The sequence below is a fragment of the Sabethes cyaneus genome, chromosome 3, assembly GCF_943734655.1.
Source record: "Sabethes cyaneus chromosome 3, idSabCyanKW18_F2, whole genome shotgun sequence".
Taxonomy (NCBI): domain Eukaryota; kingdom Metazoa; phylum Arthropoda; class Insecta; order Diptera; family Culicidae; genus Sabethes; species Sabethes cyaneus.
The window spans coordinates 183,781,343-183,805,373 of NC_071355.1; the positions used below are offsets into that span (position 1 = coordinate 183,781,343).

Here is a 24,031-nt window from a genome sequence, read left to right on the forward strand (position 1 = left end):
TGTTGACCTCAGAAAGCTCCGCTTTTTGTTGAGCAGTTCAGGTTTTGGTTCACCTCAACCTCTAAACTTCTGCACAAGTAGACTCGATGTAACCGACAGCAGTAGCTGTGGGTTCACGGAAACTAACAAATTATGTCATAGAGAAAAAAACGAACCCTGAGGGTTCCGATGCGAAACGCATACAGTCAAAACATTTCATTCATGAAATAGGCTCAGCTGCAGTGCTTCGTCCCAAGAAACACATCATCTGAGTGTTATCACCTCAATTAATCAAACACAGACGAATCTCTAGCAAGTGAGTGATTGAGACTGCAAAAATAAACCGTTCTTTCGAAAATTGACCATCTCCGGTGATCAGCGATCGCAACGCTTGTGGAAACGTTTGTCACTCCCCTCGAACGGAGCATGATTTATAGCCTAGCACATTATATGCTGCAGCAATAATCTTTAAATAAACTAATAGCTCTGACACTGCACACTGCCGGTCGAACTTGTCTGCCCCGGAGATCGTAAATTTGCCCCGACCCACTCGAGTCATGAATGAATAAGTTCAACCTGTCGTCATTAGAGACAGAGAGAGAGAGAACTGGTATAATACCTTAGTATGTATGGATGCATGCTTACCTGGGCTAACGTGGCAACCACCAGACCGAAGGTGAACGCGATCTGCGTCATCGACGGTTCATACCCGTCGCCCCAGCCCATCGTGCTACCGATACCGACCGATACCAGGAAGAAAGTGCCGAGGAATTCCGCGATCAACATGCGCCATATGTTGCGGTTTTCGGTGATGTCCGCCACGCCGACGATCTGCTTCACACCTGTTCCGGAGGGGGTAGAAAAGAATACAAGGTATGAAATATAAGGATTTACACGACAGTTAAAAGCTGCTAATAGTGCTGATTGGGAATTAGGCTAAGTGTACAAAATAATTGATATCATCTACGTGAAGTTTCTGTATGAAATACGAATGATTTAACAAATTACTTTTGTAAAAAAATAACAATATACTTATAAAACTTAATGTTACTATGCTTTTGATACAAAAGGTGTAACCATTCATTCAAACTTTTAAATAATCCCACATTCAATTTCTCAAAGTTTTGCACGGATTGATCTATCCCCCTTGCAGTGCAGTGCCGTTTCTCTATTTTTCTCACATATTCGAAAAAAAACTCATTTTTAACTGCATTTTTAACTTGCAACTGCAACGGGGATTGATCAATCCTTACAAAACTTTGGGAAATTGAATTTGGGGTTAGAATGAGCAATTATAACAAATTTGGTTGAAATCGGAGGTGGTCGATTACAACGGGTAAGATGACTTGAGAGGAAATAACCCCTATGTAAATTTAAAGATAGAATTTTCCAAAAAACCCAAGATAGAATATTTTAAGACCTTTTTAAAATAATCGTTTTCACTGAATAATTTCAAGATTTAAGAAGAGGAGGAACTACCGAAGGAGTGGATAGAATTGGATAGTTTGTCCCATCTACAAAAATGGCGATTGTTGTAATTACCGCGGCATTACGATGGTCAACGCTCTTCCAGATTTTGTTATGACGTCTATCCCATTCGCAAGGGATTTTGTAGGTCAATGTTAGGTTGACTTTATGGGAGACCGTGCTACTGCGGATCAAATTTTTACTCTCCGACAAATCCTCCAGAAATGCCGGGAGTACAACGTGCCCACGCATCATATTTTTGTGGATTTCAGAGCAGCTTACGATACAGTTGAACGGAAAGCTATGGCAGATAATGCACGAATGCGGTTTTCCAGACAAACTGACGCGACTAAGCAAATCTACCTTGGATCGAGTGATGTTCTACGTGCGCGTTTCGGGGGCACTCTCGAGTCCTTTCGAATAGCGCAGAGAGTGGCGGCAAGAAGCTGGACTGTCTTGTATGTTATTCAATATCACTATTGAATGTGCGATTCGGCAAAACGAGAGGGAAGATCTTCAGCAAGAATGGCCAACTCCTAGCCTTCACAGAAGATCTCAACATCACTATTGGAAACCTTGGGACGGCGGAAGCAATCTAGGGCAGACTAAAAACGGAAGCTCGGAGGACTGGGTTACAAATCAATGCGTCGAAAACCAAATATATGGTAAGAAGAGGCTCCAGAGAAAGCTACATTTGCCTCCCACGGACAGTGACTATTGACGGTGCTGAACTAGAAGCGATAGATGAGTTCGTATATTTGAGATCTGTGGTCACTGCCGACAATAATAGGAGATTACACGAAACATTTACGCTGGAAGTCGAGCCTACTTTTCTTTACTCCCCAAGACGCTTCGATCAAGGTGCTTACGCCGCCGCACAAAGCTGACGTACATCGCTAATCAGACTGGTAATCCTCTACGGACTTTAGACAGTAACTTTGCTTACGCAAAACGTACGTACACTTGCCATATTGAATGAAAAGTGTTGCAAACTATTTTTGGCGTAATACAAACGGAAAGCGGAGAGTGGTGTAGGCCTGTAAACCACTGCAGATTCCCATCGTACACCTGGCGAAGTTGGGAGTCTATGGTAGATCGGCCACGTCACAAGAATACCGGACGACTGTGCAGTGAAATCCGTTCTCTTTAAGAACCCCACCGGCACCAGGATTAGAGGGGCCCAAAGTGCTAGATGGTTCGACCAGGTTGTTGTCAAAATTGAACCGTCTAGTTAGCTTTGAGGCAAGATGCTTGTCTAAAAGGGCTAGTCGTATGTTCAAATCTCGGCTAGGTGGAGTCAGTAGGATCGTTGCACTAGCCCCGTAATTGTCCTGGTTGTGAAGTCTGTCGATAAAGAAGAGTCGTGACGTCAAAACGTCTTAATGACATTTACAACCCAAGGCTTTGCTTTTGCGAAATTGTCTACAAATTGCACCATCTCAATACTGCAAGGCCAGACTACGGTGGATTTACTCTTTTATAAGGTTTGTATCTATTCCCTTTGTTTCCTCCACCCCGTTTCTGTTGTCCCGCTGCCACTAGTAAATCTGTTCTTCCGGTTATCTCTTTAAAGCGAGTCAAAGATTTTTTTACGTTTTTGAAACTCCCTCTTGACAATAGCCACCTAGTCACCCCATTTCAGAAACCCACTCTTTTCATCCAGCCACTTGTACAATTGCTATCGGTCCAAATGCAAGAAAAACGTACCCCTTTACCTCTTCCTCCCCCTTTCATAAAAGACCACCCGCCCCTTTTTTTCAACAGCGCTGATTCGATTCTTTTATGTTAGAGAACATGCCATGTTACCAAGTTTGAAGAAGAACCGGCCAAGCGTTTCGGAGTTATGGCAGAACATACATTCAGACTGACGTTCATCATTTCCCCCTGTTAGCTTCCTTCCAGTCAGCTCGTTCTTCTATTACGTAGCCAATTATGCATGTGTTTGCTTTCTGAAAATTCTTAGAATGGAAGAAAAACAATGCCTATTTTCGCTATAACCCTCCTCGGTAAACGGTGTAATAATAGAAAGAGAAACCTGATTGTATCAGACCTGAAAAGCGGCATCTCATCCAACATACATCCACAGAAAACACCTTCAAAACTTTCATCAAGTCTTAGGGCCAAGCCAGCGCATTAGAGAGAGAAAAAAGACGAAACAAAATTTTCAATGAGAGTGCGCTTTTATTAGATAGTTCTGAATTCTCAACTGTGACATATCATATCAGGTACAGGTTTTACACATAATGATGTATTCGAAAAACTGTGTTGTAGCGTTATTTAAGAAATATTTAAGATTTTCAAAATGCTATCTTTCTCGATCGCACCAACGCTGTTTGATGCTTGCGCTGCTTCGGCCTTAAGGAAGCTATTATACCTTAGGGGGCATAGTACTTTTTCAATTTAAAAAAATCGAAATTTTTTTTATTGATTATTTCGAAAGATTAACATTTTGACCATACGTGTTTCAAGTCATTTCGATGAATTCCAAAAATTGACAAAGTTACAGCTATTTGTACCGCGCATGCCTGGAGCGATTACACAGCGAATAAAAACTTCAACGTCGTTTTTCTCGAAACTAGGTTTTGAAAGTCGGTACCATAAATATCTCAAGAACGGCTCAAGCAATTATCATGATTCGTTTTTTGTTTTAAAGCCAACAAAATTATCTAGTGTTTGACCCATCCTTTTTTTAATATTACAATTTTTGTATTTTTTAGAAATGTTTAAAGTCAATTTTTTCGACTAAAAACGTTACTTTTATGTTTGAATGTCCGCCATTTTGTTATGCGTTCGAATTTTAAAAAAAGGATGGGTCAAACACGAGATAATTTAATATACTTTCATGTCGTTTTGGAATTTTTCAATTCGGATAAGCCCCCCAGCACCAATCCATGGTACCGTAAATCATGTTTTTTTCGAATGATCATGTTCAAGGAGCCGTAGGGGAGAGGGGAAGTGGTTTATATATGCGAACAAAATTGTCAATATTAGTATAAAGTGCAATGTTTCGAATGCAGAAAACCCGAATCGATTCGGTTTTCGCGTTATCGAGAAAAAAATATTTGAAATAAGGCAAAAAATATGGTGTAAAAAGTACTATGCCCCCTTAAGGTATAATTACATTTTCTTTTTAACCAAAATTAAGCACCAAATAAGCATTTCTTAATTCGAAAGCCGAAAAACCGGTTTACTGTTAAAATCTTCAAGTCAATTAATGAACTGATAAAAAACGCTGGACATAGTGAATTAAAGGTGGAAAGGTGATGACGCTGAGAATTTAATTTTTTCTAGTTGAAACCAGATACTTATCATATTAGCCTCGTGGGAGTGTGTGATTTTTTTTAATTTACCCGTGATTTGCTGTCGTCGTGCTGACATCATCCATGCAATACATAAAATGGGCAAACGCAACTGTTACTGTATAATGGGCATTGTGAGGTAAAACACGTTTCCTTCGGAAGAAAGAAGCCTTCCCAAGATAGGGTAAGTGTACCCTTAATGGAGGTGGTGCCAATTCGAAGAAAACACGCCATGTATAATCGAAAATGCAATTATGCTTTCAAATAACATACGGGTTACTTAAGGGGGCATAGTACTTTTTACACCATATTTTTTGCCTTATTTCAAATATTTTTTTCTCGATAACGCGAAAAGCGAATCGATTCGGGTTTTCTGCATTCGAAACATTGCACTTTATACTAATATTGACAATTTTGTTCGCATATATAAACCACTTCCCCTCTCCCCTACGGCTCCTTGAACATGATCATTCGAAAAAAACATGATTTACGGTACCATGGATTGGCGCTGGGGGGCTTATCCGAATTGAAAAATTCCAAAACGACATGAAAGTATATTAAATTATCTCGTGTTTGACCCATCCTTTTTTTAAAATTCGAACGCATAACAAAATGGCGGACATTCAAACATAAAAGTAACGTTTTTAGTCGAAAAAATTGACTTTAAACATTTCTAAAAAATACAAAAAGTGTAATATCAAAAAAAGGATGGGTCAAACACTAGATAATTTTGTTGGCTTTAAAACAAAAAAAGAATCATGAGAATTGCTTGAGCCGTTCTTGAGATATTTATGGTACCGACTTTCAAAACCTGGTTTCGAGAAAAACGACGTTGAAGTTTTTATTCGCTGTGTAATCGCTCCAGACATGCGCGGTACAAATAGCTGTAACTTTGTCAATTTTTGGAATTCATCGAAATGACTTGAAACGCATATGGTCAAAATGTTAATCTTTCGAAATAATCAATAAAAAAAATTTCGATTTTTTTAAATTGAAAAAATACTATTTCCCCTTAAACATCGCTTGTCTTAGCGATCTTTTTCGAGAAAATCTTTCTCAAAAATTACTAGAAGCATTCTACCAGATTTGCTAAGATTTCCTGAGTAAAACTCAATACGGCATAGCTGCTAAAATCTATTCTATTTTTTGATATTATTTAGTTATGAATTTATGAAATTTAATTCTGTCGAGCATATAAGATAAGTGCTTTTTCTCATGCAAGCATACCAAGTATAAATTTTATTTGAGACGTTTAATAAGACTTTTTCGGGTTTCTTTATATTGACACATAAGCTTTAGATCTCAATCCCAATCTCAATCCCGCGCGCGAAACTAAAGTAGTTCCAAAGGCGAGTAAGAATCTATAATACCCTTTGTTATGAATATAGTGGGTTCATGAAATCGGCAGAACTTCATGAATTAGCAACCCATTCGCCGAGATAGACAAGACCCTTATCGATACCTATGCAATGAATCCAAGTAAAAACAGTCGAATATTCAGATCGGTAGTTGATTGCTAAAAGGTTTCGCTCGCAGTTTAACGAAACCATACCGAATCCACGCGTAACTTTTGTCGACACATCACAACATCCATAAAGATGAATCCTGATCTATTTTCCCTCTATACTAACAACAACCCCTTTCTCGAAATACTTGTGAAGATGCAGAGAATTCCCTGGTCTCTAGTAGCAGCAAGTATTGGACTAACATTCCTTCCCGTCCCAAAAGGACCCGCATTCGGACATGGCCGGTGTCGGTATTGATCAGCATGCAGGGGTCTGGTAAAGTTGCACAATGAGGAATAGCCTACTGTTCCAAGTATACCTTTCCAGTAATCATTTTGCAATTTTCATCAGTCTTGGTCAATAACGGAGTAGCAGCACACGGGTGGTATCCTATGCTTATGCTTATGCTTATTGACACATCAGCCTTAGATTTAGAGTCTGGCAGGGGCCGTTTACCTGGAGATCTATTGATCGCAAACCCTTCTTCGATAATTACAGTTTACTACTTTCCCGCCAAGTTTCCTTTTTTGTAATATTTATGGTTAAAGCAGAGTAAAGCTCGGTCTGTCATAGTAAAAACTGTTATACCAATCCCAGGTAACATTGCAGGTTTTAATACACACTTATAACGGTTGGCTCATCCAAAAATAACCATAAAAACCACAACAAGAGTGCAATAAAATTTAAATTGTTAAAAGGGATTAGTTTTGACAGTACACAAAATAATATATATTTGGTTGAAGCGCCCTAAAGCAATCATGCCTCTTCTTATTGGAAAAACATTATAGATAGCTGCACTAAAACTTGTAAAAGTGGGGATCGAGCGGCTGTACGAAGCAATCCACTGAATCATTGTTAGGATCTGGTAGGAAGAACAAATGCCGGAGGTTTCATTTACCCTATTTTTTAAAGAGGACATCGAGTCGAGTATATAAACTATCGAGGCACCGGAGTCCTTCGTCTGCGAGTACCAAGCTGGTTTTCGTGAGGGTCACTCTAGGACTGATGAGCTGTTTACCCTGCACCAGCTACTAGACAAGTTGCAGGAGTACAACTTGCAAACTTCTCATCTGTTTGTGGACTTTATGCGACGTTTGATTCATTCAAACGAAACGAGCTATTGCAGATAATGCTAGAACATGGTTTTCTGACGATACTGGTTAAGCCGATTCGTGCGACGCAAGTCAAATCATGCGTCAGAATAGCGGGTGCCGCTTTCGAGATGTTGGATGCACTAAAGCAAGTGGAGACACTCTCTAACCTGCTATTCAACATTGCCTTGGAAGGTACAATACGAGGATCAACCGCACGGGACTATCATTATGAAATTTCACATGCTTCCTGGTTTTGCGGATACGTCGATATCATCGGAAACAACCGTAAGCAGTGGGAGAGGCCCTTAGGCTTTTTAAATGGGAAGCAGCGAGATTGGAAACCACCATTGACACCGTCAAAACGAAGTAGAAGGTTGCTGGCAGAGAACATGGAAGTCCAGATGGCGTTTTGGTGAAGCTGGGTGGAGACCGACAAGAAGTAGTGGAGGAATTTATATACCTAAGTACGCTTGTGACATGTGACAACGATGTAAGCCGCGAACTCGTCGTTGCAGTTGTGAATCGGGATTTCTACGGATTGCATTGCCAGCGAAGTCTCGTAGTTTACAAATTCGTAAAAAAACCGGCATTCTACAGAACACTAATTCTCCCTTGGCAGTAATCCACTAAGAACACTAATTCTCCCTTAACACTAATTCTTCCTTGGCGTTTGGCCTCTTGACGGACATGAATTATGGATGCTAAAGAAAGTGCTTGGGGGTGTTGAGCGTAAAACTCTGCGATCAATACCTACACCTATTACCAATACCTATTATCATCTCAATACAATACTATCTCTCATAACGTTTCAAAATGTCATAAGTAACAAACGCAAATAAACTTGATAGAAATTATTCTTTGTTAGACTAGGATAGGGAACGAAGTAAAAATCTTTAAAAAAAATGTATAATAATGGCATGACAATCTGTTCAGAAGCTGTCGAAGTATTGAAGACTATGTTATTAGAGTTTAGAGAAGACACACGAAAAAGGGCCAAAACTTCCAGGGCCAAAAAGTTAGCAAGCAAGTTCATGGCCTCTGTATTTTAAGACACGCAACGAACCTGCTAAAGCCAAGCGATAAGCAGCGGCAATTCTATTACATAAATTGCATCATTTGAGGGACGCAATCAAGGGAAAAAGAGTCAATACATTGTCCCGCAACAAGGCGATAAAATGGTGGCGAAATTAAACAAATTTTAAATTGCCACATTTGCAACACCTGCAATATATTTTCACCAGATCTGGTTTGACGACAGAATGCATCGATAAATTAGCAAAACATTGTAATAATTGTATCGCTAGGAAATGTGACTGTTGTAATTAATGGAGTCGAATTGTGCAACAATAAGCATAAGTGTTTATGCCTATAATGACGAAAATTCCTCAACTGTCTAAATTAGTGATCAAAGTTTTCAATAGAAACAAGCAGTACCGTTTGTCAAGTAAACACTTAATTTTCAAGTTAATATATTGTTACGTTGAAAAATATACGAAAATGACTTTCTAGTACCATGGAACATCGATGATTAATATTTTTCAGTTAGTTGAAGAACTGCGCTATTTTCATTTACGAGTGTTCGTCTGCTAATGCTTTTATATAACCTCGAGCATTCATACTTTCAACAGGATAAGCATTTATAGTTTGTAAAAGAAACAATTACACTTACATAATAAATTCTTTTATTTGCAACTCAAACGAACATAAAAATTTTATGAAGCCTACGTCAACGCATAAAACAATAAATGCTATAATTAGCCATATTATAACAGGAAATTAATCTCTATCGTATATAACAATAACCATCACGTGTGCTACTATATCTGTGCAAAACTCTACTATCGTAAAGACAAATTCTGCTACCGAAATAAAACAAGCTTGTTAACAACAACACCACCAAACACCACCAAATACCTTCGCCGTTCATTATGGACACAGGGAAATGCACAACCATTCATTTAGATGCTTCACATAAACACACTACCTTCTTTGAAGTCAATTTTGCTAAACATTGGAATCATGGTTTCTATCTAGTCTATCGGCTTTCGACCTCTGCGAGATGACCTGGTCACCGTCAACGCGCGATCACAAACTCGTTCCGTGCTGCTGCTGCTGTTCTATTGGATAGGATTTGTCACCTTCCGAAAGGTGATAACTGATTAGAACGAATCCCACTCAACTCTCGGTACAAGCGAATCGCACTTCCCGTATCACTCGGTTCTATCACTCGCGGTGAACTGATTTTAGACTGCAAACTTTAAATGGAACCGTCCCTTAGATATTGATCAAACACGTGACGTTCGCCTAAAGCGGGCAGGTATACGGTTTCGTGGTCGAACTCGTTACGACTGATAATAACGGAAAAGAGAAAGGGAAAACTTTTTCCCCTAACGAATTATTAGAACAAACCTTTTCGAAAAGGGCACGAAAAATCTGTTGCTTTTCACTAATATCTCAATCAATTTGTAGCACGAGTAAGTAAGTATGTAGGATTAACTACGAGTTCACTCACAAGCAGCTACAAGTTTGCCTGCCGTTGTTGTCGCAATTGTTTAGCGCACGAAACCGCTAAAACCACGCTTCTTGGATCAGGTCACGCGAGATCAATCAAGTCTGCTACTAGCAGCAGGTAAGGCAAGCGCCGATTGGAAAACGAAAGTAACCTGCGCACTGAACTTCAGCGGATGCCAATTTTGCACTGCGACCGCGTACGGCAGGGAACGTTTGAACGATTGACCGAACCCAAAAAAAGAGATACACAGCAAGCACGAGTCACACAGTCCTCTATTCGCTCCACGTTCGGAACTGAAACTGACCGAGCAGGCGTCCGCTTGGATGGAAGAAAACTTATCTACTGCGCCCGGACGTGGTAGAAATCGAGAGTGCTGTTGATAAAATTCCGACCTGAACGTGCACGGCGAGGATTGTACTAGCTGGGCTACAACAAACGAGGCGCGAATTTCCACACAGCAAAGCCGGCCGCCCTGCTGGCTGTTCAAGACACAATGGGGGCGTCCGTCAAACGGTCGGCATCCGTTTGCCTAGAACGTTTTCACAATTATCGCTAAACATAAAAAACAATATAGCAACACAACATAACAATACAATATTTGTTTTATTATTAAATTTGTTTTATTATTCAATTATTATTGAAAAAAAAACGTCAATTTTTTTCTACTGACGCAAATTTATATCGATGGCAATAGCAACTACCCAAAACTCTCCACCGGTAATACATTCCGTAAATTGGAATGTCCTAGGTGTGCCTAGAAGAAGTTAAAGCTAAACTGAAGGTGCGGCAAACCAAAGTTTAGACAACAAAAGGAAGCATTTATAAAAAATAGAGACAAAATTTGAAAAAATCTGCTAGAAACACAATGCTTGCACAATTGGTTTATTACAAAGACGTATCCGAAAGTAGTTCTAAATAAACTAATAATAAGATAAATAATAAGCTAACATAGCAATGAAATGCACGTAGATAAAATTAAAATAAATTTGAAGCGAAACTAAATTGAGACAGACTAGACAAATATTGTATCCATTATGAGTTGTGTTTCAAACTGTTCTAAAATTTTGTAGTGATATATTTTACTTCAATGTTATTGTTATATTGGTTCTATGTTCTGAACATTAGGTATAGCTCAAAACTGTCTGGATCTGAATTGTGTTTTCAATTTCTTCTCGATTCAAACTGTGATGTTGCCATGATATTGCAATGTTTTGTTAGTTTTATTTAATTATCCACAATTTGGTTACCATAACAAATCATTTCCAAATTTTGTTTCACTTCAGATCAAGTTTCAACATATTTTAACATATATTTAACATATTTCAACATAACATATAGCTCTAGCCATCCCAAGCCCCTACCTAGCGCCTACACGTGGCCATTCCTAGAAATACTCCAATTTGTATAATTGAGTATCAAAGCTAGGAGGCGCGGGGTCGTGCGGTTTTCAGTTCCTAACCTTACAAATGTAGTTTTAGGCAAGCATTAAACCACACGACTTTATTTTCAAGTATTATATGATTTAAACTAATATTTATGGCAAACTAATCTATTTTCAGAGAGCGAAATAAGGCGTTATAGTTTTGGCCAATTGCAACCTGGCTTCTGGTCCAAATGCCATTAGTTCATCCCTGAGGGTCCGGAGTATCACTTAACCTTTATTAGCAAAGATACTCCCAACGACTGTTAATAAATCATTATCTATGTATATGGGAAGCGCTTGGTACGGGAGGTCCACACTTTCTTCCTTCCCCTTGATTTCAAAGAGTGTAATGGAATTAGATATTTTTTCTAGTTCCACTTGATTCCTTGGAATTCTCTCTGCGTCTCTTGACAAGAAAAATGATTGATTCAAGTAATCGTCATTTTCCAGGATGCCTTCAAGAATTGACTGCATTAGTGTGAGATTAGATTGGATTAGATTAGATAGCGCTGTAATTGTATTTCAATATGACTGAATTTCGTTGCAATTGCACCAAATTTTGTATTGAGCTATCATTTAGAATATTCCTTGAATCTCATATTTCAAGGCAGTGGGTTATCGGAAAAAATCGACAAAAAAAAATTTAAGTCCATAAATATATTTTATTGACATTTTCCCTTTTATGAGCCAACCAGAAGAGATGAATGAAAAATGCATTCGCTATGTTGAGAGACGTTCGTAAAAGACTTTTATGACTTTTGCACTTTATAAACACAACTCAGCCTTAGAAAATGAAATATTATGTTTGTACGGATTGTATGGATGACAAAAATGAACAGAAATACTAGTTTTATTATAAAAACTACGTTTATTGTGTTCGCGAAGGTTATGCAATACGGAATAATCAACAATTTTTATGTCAAATTTTAGAATGTGTTCGGAACGAAACAAAGCACATACAAAGCACACATCTTCTGCAAATACGTAACGTAACGTAAGCTAAACAATACTACATTTTCCTTGTCGTTGTCTGCTCTACTTTATGGTTAACGTCATCCGGGGATACTTGCAACACTTTGGAACTTTGACTTGGTATTACTTTCGAAGTGTACCGTTTAGGTCCAAGTGTAAGCAGCCAAAACTTGTATAGTGGTTAGTACTTTTGATTTATGATTAGGATGAGAAAAAATATCAACTAAATGCATCTGTAGAATGAACCGAAAATAGGGGTGTTGCAAGTTACTCAGTAAACGGGGTTACTTGCAACACTTTTCTGATTTTGCGTTTCTTATGATTTTAAATTTAATTCCAAACCGCGAATGACTATTTCTAGATATTTTGAGTGTGTTTGTAGTAAAAAAAGAGATACTGGAGGCATGTTTTGTTTCCCAATTTCGTCTATCGCTTTTTTAAAGATATCCGGTGAAAATGCAGCATATCGGTGAACTCTAAATTGCTGTTTCAAGGCACATGGAATTGTTCACAATTTTAATTTTTCTGGAGATGACAGTAGACAAAATAACATCGTACAGATGCAAACTTACTTAGTACATACTGTCTATTACGAAAATGATCTATCTTACAAGTGCTGCAAGCCGCGCCACAATGGAAGTAACAACTTCCACTTTGTTCTTCTACAAAAACATGTGATAGGAGTGCTTAGATAATTGTCTAAACAATGTAAGTATGAAAAACTAACTGTTATGGAACCTCCTAAGAAAATGCTCTATAACTATGCATCCGATGGAGATATAAATTTCATTTCTTATACAAAGTTGCTTGGTTTTATATCTTATAGAACTTTGCAGAAGAAACCATACCTCTATCTCCTAACACAAAAACATTGTTGTTTTGATTTTCATCATAGTAAACCAACCGGCCAGTTAACTTCGAGGTGCGATGCTGGTGGTACGGATGGACGGTGCTGCTAGAGTCAATAAAATCATTGCCACTAGCCCCATCATTGTCCTACACTCTAACAGTCGGTTGCGAAGTCCGTCGCTAAGGAAGGGTCAAGTCTTAGACAGACGTTCAAGTCCAATACTTCACTTTACATATTAAGGCATAATTACCTTTTGATATCTGATATTTGATCTTATGAGGTGCATTCATACGAAAAAATGTTCCGAAGGCACTATATTGCTAAAATGAAAGCAAAAGACGCTAGGAAAAAAGACCACTTTCTACCGTTTTGGACTACAGTGCGGTAAGGCCAAATTTTTCCGGCTCTGCTGAAGAAAAAGCAAACCTGAAATTAAATAAAAACAGAACTATTCCAATAAAATTCTACTATCTATATTTATTTGCGACAGATGCGTATTTCGCTTACGACTTTCAGGTTTCATCAGCGTCTGTTTTCGAACCCGATGAAGCCTGATGACACTAATGAAGGCTGCAAGTCGTACCCGGAATACGTATTTGTCGCGAATGAATATAGATAGAAGAATTTAATTGGAATAGTTTTCTTTTTATTTAATTTCAGGTTTCGTATTCTACTAAGACGCTCCAAAAACTTCAGAAAAAGCAAAGCTTTTTTGCAAAATAGTCTCGATACTGGACATCAAGCACACGGCGAATTTTGGTACTATAGTATTTCCATCGCGCGTTTGCAAAGGAAAAGCTAAACTTACGATCAAATTGGCTCAAGAAACCATATCAAGGTCTTCAGAGACTATCTTTGATAACACAAACACTTTCACAACACATACAATGATGGTATAGTTGTATGCTTATAAAAATATCTAGTCCATTTCATGGTCAATTATTTAGGTTGGCATCACTATATACAATGCTTGTTGCCATGGTTACGTGTTAACAAACGACTGCCGTGTACTCGCAATTGCATTCGGAAACAAATTGAGGGTTTTCCTATCAATTCAGGGGAACATTTTAGGCAAAATCATTATAATATCTTTTCAAATAAAACAACTCGCGCGTTAAGACACAGTTTTATGTGCATCAAGTAAGCTTTTGCGAGCGATTTGACGAGTGGAGGGGTCGAAAAAAAATAATTGCTAAATCGACGACGAAAAAGTGAAAATATGGTAGTGAATTTGGACTGTCTAAAAATCCCAGCATTTAGTGAAATTTATGACCCAAACAGTAATACAACCTGCAGAATGCAATGCTTAGTGCTTTGAGTTTCAAATTTTTCTTACTACTGGTAGGTTAGTTGAACCGATTTTTGTTTTTTTGTGATGGTTTTCTGAGGTTATGTAAGTATGTTGGTAAGCGGTTGCCATCTGACTGACGGAAAATCACAATCACCACCATTGAACGGCAATTTTCAGGGACACTAAATTATCTCAGAAGAATGGTACCCAAATAAACAATGAGTATTAACATGAAGAAAAAATCAACCATTTATTGACCTTTTTGGCATTTTTTACTGCATGTTACTCTATATTAGCATTTGGATTGCACTGTTGCACATTAGTATCCAAAAAAAGCAAAGCCTTGGGTTTATACCGTCTTTAGATATTACTCTTCTTTATCGACAGACTTCGCAGCCGGCTGACGACGCATACGACGACTGGCTTGTTAGACCAGCATCGTACCTCGAAGCTAACTGGGCGGTGAAGTATCCAAAGTTTTATTTAAATTCTTCCTGTCAGTAAACAGCTATAAATAAGCATTGTCAGCACCAAAAGAGATTTACCAGTTGACTTGCCGTATATTTCACCAAAGTAGTTTTTAAGTAGCATTAGAGGTGACTTAAATGCTTATTGGTTTGCATTTGATATGAATTTGAAATGCTTATTGGTTACCTGAGTAAGATTTGCATGCCATGAACCATACAACACCCAGTCTAACGTAGTCCTACATTAACCATGCGGTCGTGTCTTGACTTTTTTTTTCAAGGCCTGGAAACTGAAATGGACTAGGTAGATGGGATAAAATTTCGCCAAAACTAAAACACGATTGAAGAGATTTGCATCTAAATGAAGTTCGGATAACGTTGGCGTAAAGTAAGACAAAAAATCGAATCTATAAAACTGTACTAATATCATCGTTTAAGTTCCATTGTTTTGTTACATTTGTTCTAATTTTATTTAAGATTTTGTATTATTTTCTAATGTTGATGAAGTTTTCCAACTTCTTTTTAGCAGTTTTCGTTCAGTGATTTCGTTATACTCATTTTACTATATAGAATTTGTTACAATTTTGAATTAATTTTCAGACGGTTCAAATTTATGTTATCTGCTTCAGATTTAATTGAGTAGTTAAGACGGAATAAGTTGTTATATATCTTTTGCCGTCCCAAGTAACAGTTTGGGTTTTATTACATTCTTATGATGGCGTTTAAGATCAAAATTGGTCATAAAACCGCCGTAAGAGTACAATAAAACTCACTTTTACTTTTTGTTTACTATTTTTCTGTGATTTCATTGTTATTTTTTGACTATTTATTGACTATAGTTTTCTTAATTTTTCAGTTCTGCTTTTTTGATAACGTAATAGTTTTTCATATCTGATACGATTTGTCATAATTTTACTTTGATCAATATTTTTGGCTTGTAGTGCCATTTCATGTTCTATGTTCTTCTTCTATTTATGTATAATTTTACCAATTTCTGTTTTAATTTAATAACTTTTTTTATTTACTAATTTCGTTTCTAGCGTACCTGATACTGTTTGTATTAATTTAAACTTTTGCTTTATTATTAGTTTTAATAAGCACATTATTTCCACTTCAATATAAATTCAGTGTTCGATAAGATGTATTTACCCCGTCATTATTGACACGCCAGTGCCTGAGTATTCCACTAAAGTTGATTGTTTGGTTCAAGATCAAAACGATTAGGATCATTCGATGTTTCATGTTAAGGAAAATTTTTCTTTAACTGACGCAAGTTTATTTCAATGGTAATAGCAATAATGCGAAACTATCCGGCATAGCATTCCATTCTCATATATCATGAGCGATTAAAATCAGTTTGAAAAATAAATGTTGTTGTACTTCTGAATAGCTATAGGCTTCACAAGAACCGTCAATCAGGACATAAAATTTTAGTACAATAATTTAATTTATCTGTAATTATCGCAAACCGCTGAATGAAAAATGTAAGACATTTTCTCGGTTGGTTGAATTCTACATTGCATTCAACTTTTTTTCACCCACTGTACACTGCAATCAAGATACAACTCTGATCAACAACCTATCAACGAACGTGTGCATAGGCTTAACCAATTGACGCCACCAAGATAGGGACTATAGCTATTTACTAGGAAAGAATGTTTGTTTAGACGTGCAAATCAAGCGACTCGACTAGCAGAGCAGGTGGTACCACTCGGCGTCTTACACCTCTTGAGTACTCATCAAATTCTGACTCTAAATATCCTACTGTCTGAGTTGCTAACTCACAGATGTATGCAACACTTATTATTATGGCTGAGCTATATTGCATTTGGTTGTGAATTATTTACATAATAATAGAACGATAGTATCATCACAATTTCTTTCAATCTTCAACTATTGCCAATATGCGATTAGCTTGTTATTGACATCAAAACAGGTTCAGTACTTGTTTAGAAATCCACTAAAGACAGACAAAATTCCTTGGAAACCAAGTCAATTAGTTGTTATAAAAAAAAGCTGATTGTTTATGATACTGTTCCAGTTTCTCTATCGCAGCCGGTCATGTTCCGAAGCCCTGTAACAAAACCAGCAACATGTTTTAAATGTACCTTTTTTTTGTTTAGATCTACATCGCTCAGCTGCAGCAACACCGCTCTGCAGCACAGGAAAGTGATTAATAAACCAATCAATGGACTGGTAGTATGGAAAACAGATATCTAATAAAATTGGCAAAAATGACCTCCACAGTTCATTTGCTTATTATCAACTCTGAGCTTTAACCATGTTAATAACTACTCTACCTACTTGGAGAAACTTTTCTCAATGTCTCAACGATCGAAGCCCAAGCTGGTTTGTACAATTTAACATCAGCTAAAAGGTTAGCGCATGCTCTACTTATGGTATTGAACGAACGATGGAAGAACTGCCATAGGCAAGGCAAAAAAAACTTGCTTTAATAGTGTGAATCCTTGCCGTTGTTCATACATGATCTCCATTTGAGGTTAACTCAATTAGAAGATATCAGAAAAACGTGTTTATTTCATATTTTTTGCAATATGTTTACGCTTAGAACACGAATACGTTACGGTAGATAATGGAAACATATTGGCAAACTAACGCGACCTTCAAACCCCTCGCATAGTAGATACCTAGTTCAAGCAACAAAAAGTAGTTCAGAATACTCCTTGTCGAGGAATTTGTCCGAAAACGACCTTGCACTAGGGTTCCTCATCCATCACGTGTTTTGGCAATAAATGCTCATTTTAATTTTTTATACTCTTGATGCAATTCACTGACTTTTCAAATTATTGATTCATAAAATAAATCAGTGGCAGCACTTTTTATGTGTCCGGTTTCTCGTGTTCAATCTAACGGGTGGCAACAAAAATTTTGGAATTTTTTTCTCAAGCTATCAAAAAAAGACAAACATACATGAAGAAGATCTGATTTACCGAAATTAAAGATACATTATCCATTGTTGAAAAAAAATTGGTGTACATTTGAAAACGGTCCGTAATCGGCTGTTCGGCAAAGCTTTCGTTTGACGTGGAAACAGGAGCGTTGTACGGCCGTCATGTCAACTTTGCGAATGCACCAATCAAATGTTTGCAATTCGTGGCTCTCCAGTTATTTTTGTACACTAAGGAACTCAAAATCTCGAAGGAATCTTCGATTGAGCGCACCGAGGCAGATTTTTCGGGTCGTGGTTTTTGGGTAAAAATGGGTATTTAGGAACGATTGTGTTTTTTGGCGTAATGCGATGATGCTCTATCTGGCCAAAACACATATTGTCCATCTACTTGATGTTTTTGTAGAAACGGGATCAAAATTATCTTCAAACATTCGTCTGGTGCATCTTAATTGATAGCCAAACCAGAGGGCCTGTTGTTGAAGACACGAGAAAGAGAACGATGTCCTTCTGCGTCCATAATTTTGGCTGGTCTCCCACTACCTTGCTTGCGAATAGTTGTTGGGCATCTTAGGATATGGTAAACAGTCGAAGCCGCAACATATTTGTTTTTTAAATGTTGTACCGGATACTTTTTGCCGAGATTTCTGTTGCAGTTCGTAGACATGTACAACGCGCTCTCGAAATGCTTCTTGTTTCGACGCTATTTTTAGCAAAACTGCATAAACATAAACAAAACAAAAAATATTAACTAAAAGAGTAGAGAGAGAGAGAGAGAGAGAGAGAGAGAGAGAGAGAGAGAGAGAGAGAGAGAGAGAGAGAGAGAGAGAGAGAGAGAGAGAGAGAGAGAGAGAGAGAGAGAGAGAGAGAGAGAGAGAGAGAGAGAGAGAGAGCTAACACATTCATACTCTCATTTCTCTCTGAGCAACAAACGAGCATAAGCTCAGCATAAGGGCAACGAAAAAATTCCAAAATTTTAGTTGCCACCCGTATAAAGTATGGGTTGACTAAGTGCTTCCAATCTTGTTGTTAACTTTAGTTCTTCAAGCCATTATTCACTATTATTAAACAAAGCTTCTAATTTTTTACATTATTTGCATTATCTACATCTTCTAAGTAAGGCGCAGAGAGTAATTTTGATCAAGACGGATTAAGCAGCAATGCTTTCCTAATCCGTCCTGAATTATACTGATATATTGCAAACTTGTCCCGAATTATCGCTATGAAATGTCTACTATGGCTTTACTTTTAGAAATGCTGTAATCAGAGCATAAAGTAGTGAGGCGGTGATTCTCTTCAGCAGCTGAAAATATGTAAGTTTTTTGACACAATTTTTGATTCATCATATTTCTTATCGAAAACACAGAACTATTCAATAGTACAAAGCTCATTTATTTTCAACTGATTAAAATAGGCGACCTCTGATTAATCGGTTCGAAACCCTGTATTTTACTCCTGTGGCTCTTAGATATTCGGCGGCTGATAGACACTAGAGAGCAAATATACATACGTCTACAATTCTTTAGTAATGATTATTGGAACTAAACAAGTTGTCCAGCCTATCCCGACTATCACCAGACTCCAGACTATCACATCAGCATAATTGTTCAGGTTAATACATACCAGTCTAAGAAGGTGAAAAGAAGAGAGCTATCTAAACTATATATTCCTTTATGGTTTCAACCATTCGTAATAATCATTTTTATAGAATGCCAGCATTTTGCTTACTGTCTATTAGCCATATAAACAGTTGAGTAAGCTACTATTGCAATAAAATGTTGTTTGCTGGGTTTTTAATAGTTTGGAACATCAGTTGGAAAACATCTTTTCATTTATCTCTTCATATGCGGCGAATCGTCAATATAAGTATTACATAACATTGTCAACCAGTCGATGACTGTTTGACACTTTGAAAGCAGCATTAAAAATTCTTTTATGGTTGTTACCGCCAACTAATTCAAACATTAATATTATGTATTTATATAAATGACACAGAAAAAAACACTAAAAAACTCACTCTTTATGATGAATTATGACTTTCCCAATATTCTCCTTTTATGTCCAATCGGATTAGATCTACTTCTAAAAATTACTCAATCACTCTTCGGGGTACATTGGAATGAAATGTTTACGATTTATTGAAATGTCATTTTGCTCTACAGTACGAAATCAACGGGCCTGTTTGCATGCTAGAGCATAAACCGATTCTATTGAATATTTCTTTGAAACGTATGTTATGTTTGCTTGCATCATGTGAGGAAATTTTATAAATTGTATAATAATAATAATCTAGTTGTTACTAGATCTTTGATTGCCTTTGCTTGCAACATCAACGATATATTTTCGGATTATAGGTTGGACTGAATGGCGGTGGTTCCATAACTAATTCAGTTGACAACGCCATAATTAGTTATACTCGCCAAAGATTATACACCACTGACACGCTGACATAATTCTTCGAAGTAGATCTTACAAAAAGAATTGTCAATTGCGCCCATTTCGCCTGGACACTAAAGTCTGTTCCAGCTATTATTTACCGCTTACTTCTAATTACTACAGCGCCTCTAATTGTTGTCTAAAAAAATTGATAACAGCGTTTTGATCTGGAAGGATTGTTTAATTAGTGGTTTCAACAGGGTTGTTGGAAATCATCGTGGGATCTCTGGACGTGATTGGGCGAAAAGGTTCACTACTGCGCACGGTACAGTTCGACGAATCTCTAAGCGAGAAGATGACTTGGCAAGCCATCTGTAGTTGTGGAAAAAAACAAACATTTTCTTTACTGGATCAACTATAAACAGACAACTTTGTAACTATCTTTAGAAGATAGATTTCGTAACCATTCATTCGATCACACGAAGGTCCGGAAAAGTATGAATCCACCAAATTACTATATCTTAAGTTGAATATTTTTGAAGCTCTCGGAGAATTAATAAACACATATTTTTTATGTTTTTGCAAAGTAGATTAATTCAACCTCCCCTCCTAGGCTAAATGCCCGCATCTTGGACTTAACGCTACCCATCAAATCCTGATTTCAATCACTCTTTTCTAATCCTGGTCGTTTCTGAAGATCTTCCCGTGTTTCTTAAGCTTGCCCTTCATAATTGCCCGGAATTTTTCTATTTGGCGAAGTTCTGGTGAGTTTGGTGGATTTGCATCCTGTGGCACAAAAACAACATCGTTGGCTTCGTAGGCTGGTCTCGTGTAATGGCACGATACCAGATCCGGCTAAAACAGAGTGTTCCCTTCGTGGGACCGGAGGAAGGGCAGCAGGTGCTTCTGGAGGCATTTTCCCTTATATATTTGACCGTTGATGATACCGGTCATTATCTACGGCTTGATGAATCTTCCGCACCACAGATCGCTTGGCACAATAAGTACTTGTTGGCAAATTTGTCGACCTTTGTCGACTTCCGGACTTACCGACGAAAAAGTCCAGGCCGGAGATCTGCTTGGCGTCCACTTTAATGTACGTTTCGTCGTTAATTACGATACATTTCGGCTGCACCAACCACTCATGGTACATCTTCCTGATACGGGAATTGACCACCGTATTCTGTTTATCGATTCGGTTATGCGCCTTCCTTACCTTAAAGGCATGAAGTCCGGCCCACTTCATTGTCTGCTGGATGAACCAGACTGAAGAACTGACCTTCTTGGCCACACCCCAAATCGGTAGGTTCGGAATGTGCTTAAAGCAATCCCTCACCTTCCTTGCCTTCTCGGGGTCGATCGTTTTCACTTTTCTTCCATTGCCAGCTCGCTGCTGGGTTGTCACGTCTCTATTTCGCGATTCACCTGTGAAACTGGCCTGAATTTTCCACGACCACGCCCAGAATTTTTTATCGAAGCACTTCTTGCATGGAAGCCAGCTCGATAACCACTTGACAGATTGTGACGAAATTTTGCACATGTAAACATTATACTCTAAACTAATTTTACCTCCAAATTTCATCAACTTTTACCCATGCACTAAAAAGTTGTACACAATTTTTCGAATACAGTCTTTATGGTCTTGGTGCTGCCATCATGTAACGGTTCCCTACCAGTGAGGTAAAGACAATCACTTACTTCTCTCGCTCACTGACGCCTGCGGAGACGAACTACGGACAAGCAGAGAAGGAAGTATTGGCCCTGATTTTCGCAGTTACCCGCTTCCATTCGCTTTTCTCCTGCAAACCGCTCTGGTGGTCAGCGAACTACTTGCAGTGTAGAGCCCTGATTTGGACATTTAATATGTTCCTTGGGACAAACTAGATCATGCTAACCCAGCTAGCATTTTCATATGTATAAAAAAGGTAAAAATCGCCATTACGTACAGATATACATGCTAAATAAATCGTATTTCATGCGCAAAATTAGCATATCCGTACTATTTTGGAGGCGATATACGTGATTACGAATAATTTTGAGCGTTGCGACTATATAAGTATTTATATACGATAATATCCGATTAAGGGGGCATAGTACTTTTTGCACCATATTTTTTGCCTTATTTCAAATATTTTTTTCTCGGTAACGCGAAAAACGAATTGATTCGGGTTTATTGCGTGCTAAACATTGCACTTTATACTAATATTTGCAGTTTTGTTTGCATATGTGAACCTCCTCCCCTCTCCCCTACGGCTCCTTGAACATGATCATTCGAAAAAAACATGATTTGCGGTACCATGGATTGGCGCTGTGGGGCTTATCCGAATTGAAAAATTCCAAAACGGCATGAAAGAATATTAAATTATCTCGTGTTTGACCCATCCTTTTTTTAAAATTCGAACGCATAACAAAATGGCGGACATTCAAACATAAAAGTAAGGTTTTTAGCCGAAAAAATGGACTTTAAACATTTCTAAAAAATACAAAAATCGTAATATCGAAAAAAGGATGGGTCAAACACTAGATAATTTTGTTGGCTTTGAATCAAAAAAAAGAATCATGAGAATTACTTTAGCCGTTCTTGAGATATTTATGGTACCGACTTTCAAAACCTGTTTTCGAGAAAAACGACGTTGAAGTTTTTATTCGCTGTGTAATCGCTCCAGACATGCGCGGTACAAATAGCTGTAACTTTGTCAATTTTTGGAATTCATCGAAATGACTTGAAACACATATGGTCAAAATGTTAATCTTTCGAAATAATCAATAAAAAAAATTTCGGTTTTTTTAAATTGAAAAAGTACTATGCCCCCTTAAGCGCGAGTCGCTCCGTACTACTCTACGATTTTGTGCTGAAAATCGTATGTATGTCAGTCGTTATCATTATATACGACAGAAAATCAACTTGATCCCACTTTATCCAGCTTTAGTTACGATTTCGAGTTTGTTAGGAGATATTTACGATAGTTTTCGTACATTGATATACGAGTTGGTGCTAGCTGGGAACTTCCTGTCCTGGCTGATGTCATCCCAACATCGGCTGAATGAAAACTTCGTGATTGCCTCCGCTCACGTTGAATCTTAAGTGAAAACAGATCTCAACAGCACCATCAGTAACTTACCAGTTACACATCGTAGTTAAAACGAAGAAGGATGCAGTTCTGCAGGTTGGCCATCAAATACGAAGCAGATTGCCGACCATGATGTCAAGAAATTCTTCGCCAGACGAGATGGACTGGGATGGAAGTTGTCGACGAATACGTTATGTTCGGCGATCGAATCATTGTACCATCGAAGTTTTGCAAGCGGATTATTCGTCAGCTGCATCGTGGACGCCCTGGAAGGGACCGTATGGAATCTGTGAGGCGCAGTTATATCTACTGGCCCAATGTCGAGGACGATGGGACGCAGTTTGTTCGACGCTTTGCAAAGCGTATTCTGAAGCAGAGAAGTCTCCAATGAAAGTAACCCTGTAGTTATGGACCATTCCAGTTCCGCCGTGGTAACGTGTTCATATTGTGTTGGTTCCTACTGATGGATATTACTACTTGACTTCGTCATAGTGGATGGTTTTCCAAGTGCCCCAAAATGTTCCCCACTCGATCCAGTAACACCATTGCAACCATGGACATGCTTTTTGACACACCAGCGAAAGGTTCCAGCAATTTTGTCGTGCAAATGGTATTAACCGCAGCTGAAGTGTTGCTTAGAAGACAAGTGTGCAACACGTTGGAAATCTAATCCGTTAACACAAGCTGAGAGAAACCGCAAACAAGATGGGCAATTCAATCGTCGATATGGAGTTATCAAATGCAACTTCGACGAAGCCGACCTGGTCTAGAAATGCCAAATCTTAGGCTCTTCTCCTCTACATCCATTAACCCAGCA

General features: G+C 38.0%; 1 protein-coding gene across 4 annotated transcripts in view; it reads right to left on the minus strand.

The window, feature by feature from the left end:
- The window catches only part of LOC128741248 (aquaporin AQPAe.a), a 141,326-nt gene that overhangs the window by 61,566 nt on the left and 55,729 nt on the right, over positions 1-24,031 (minus strand). For all 4 annotated transcript variants that reach the window (XM_053836917.1, XM_053836914.1, XM_053836916.1 and 1 more), the window contains exon 3: positions 625-821. In XM_053836917.1, coding sequence (XP_053692892.1) covers positions 625-821 — 197 coding nt within the window. The remainder of the gene's footprint in view (positions 1-624; positions 822-24,031) is intronic.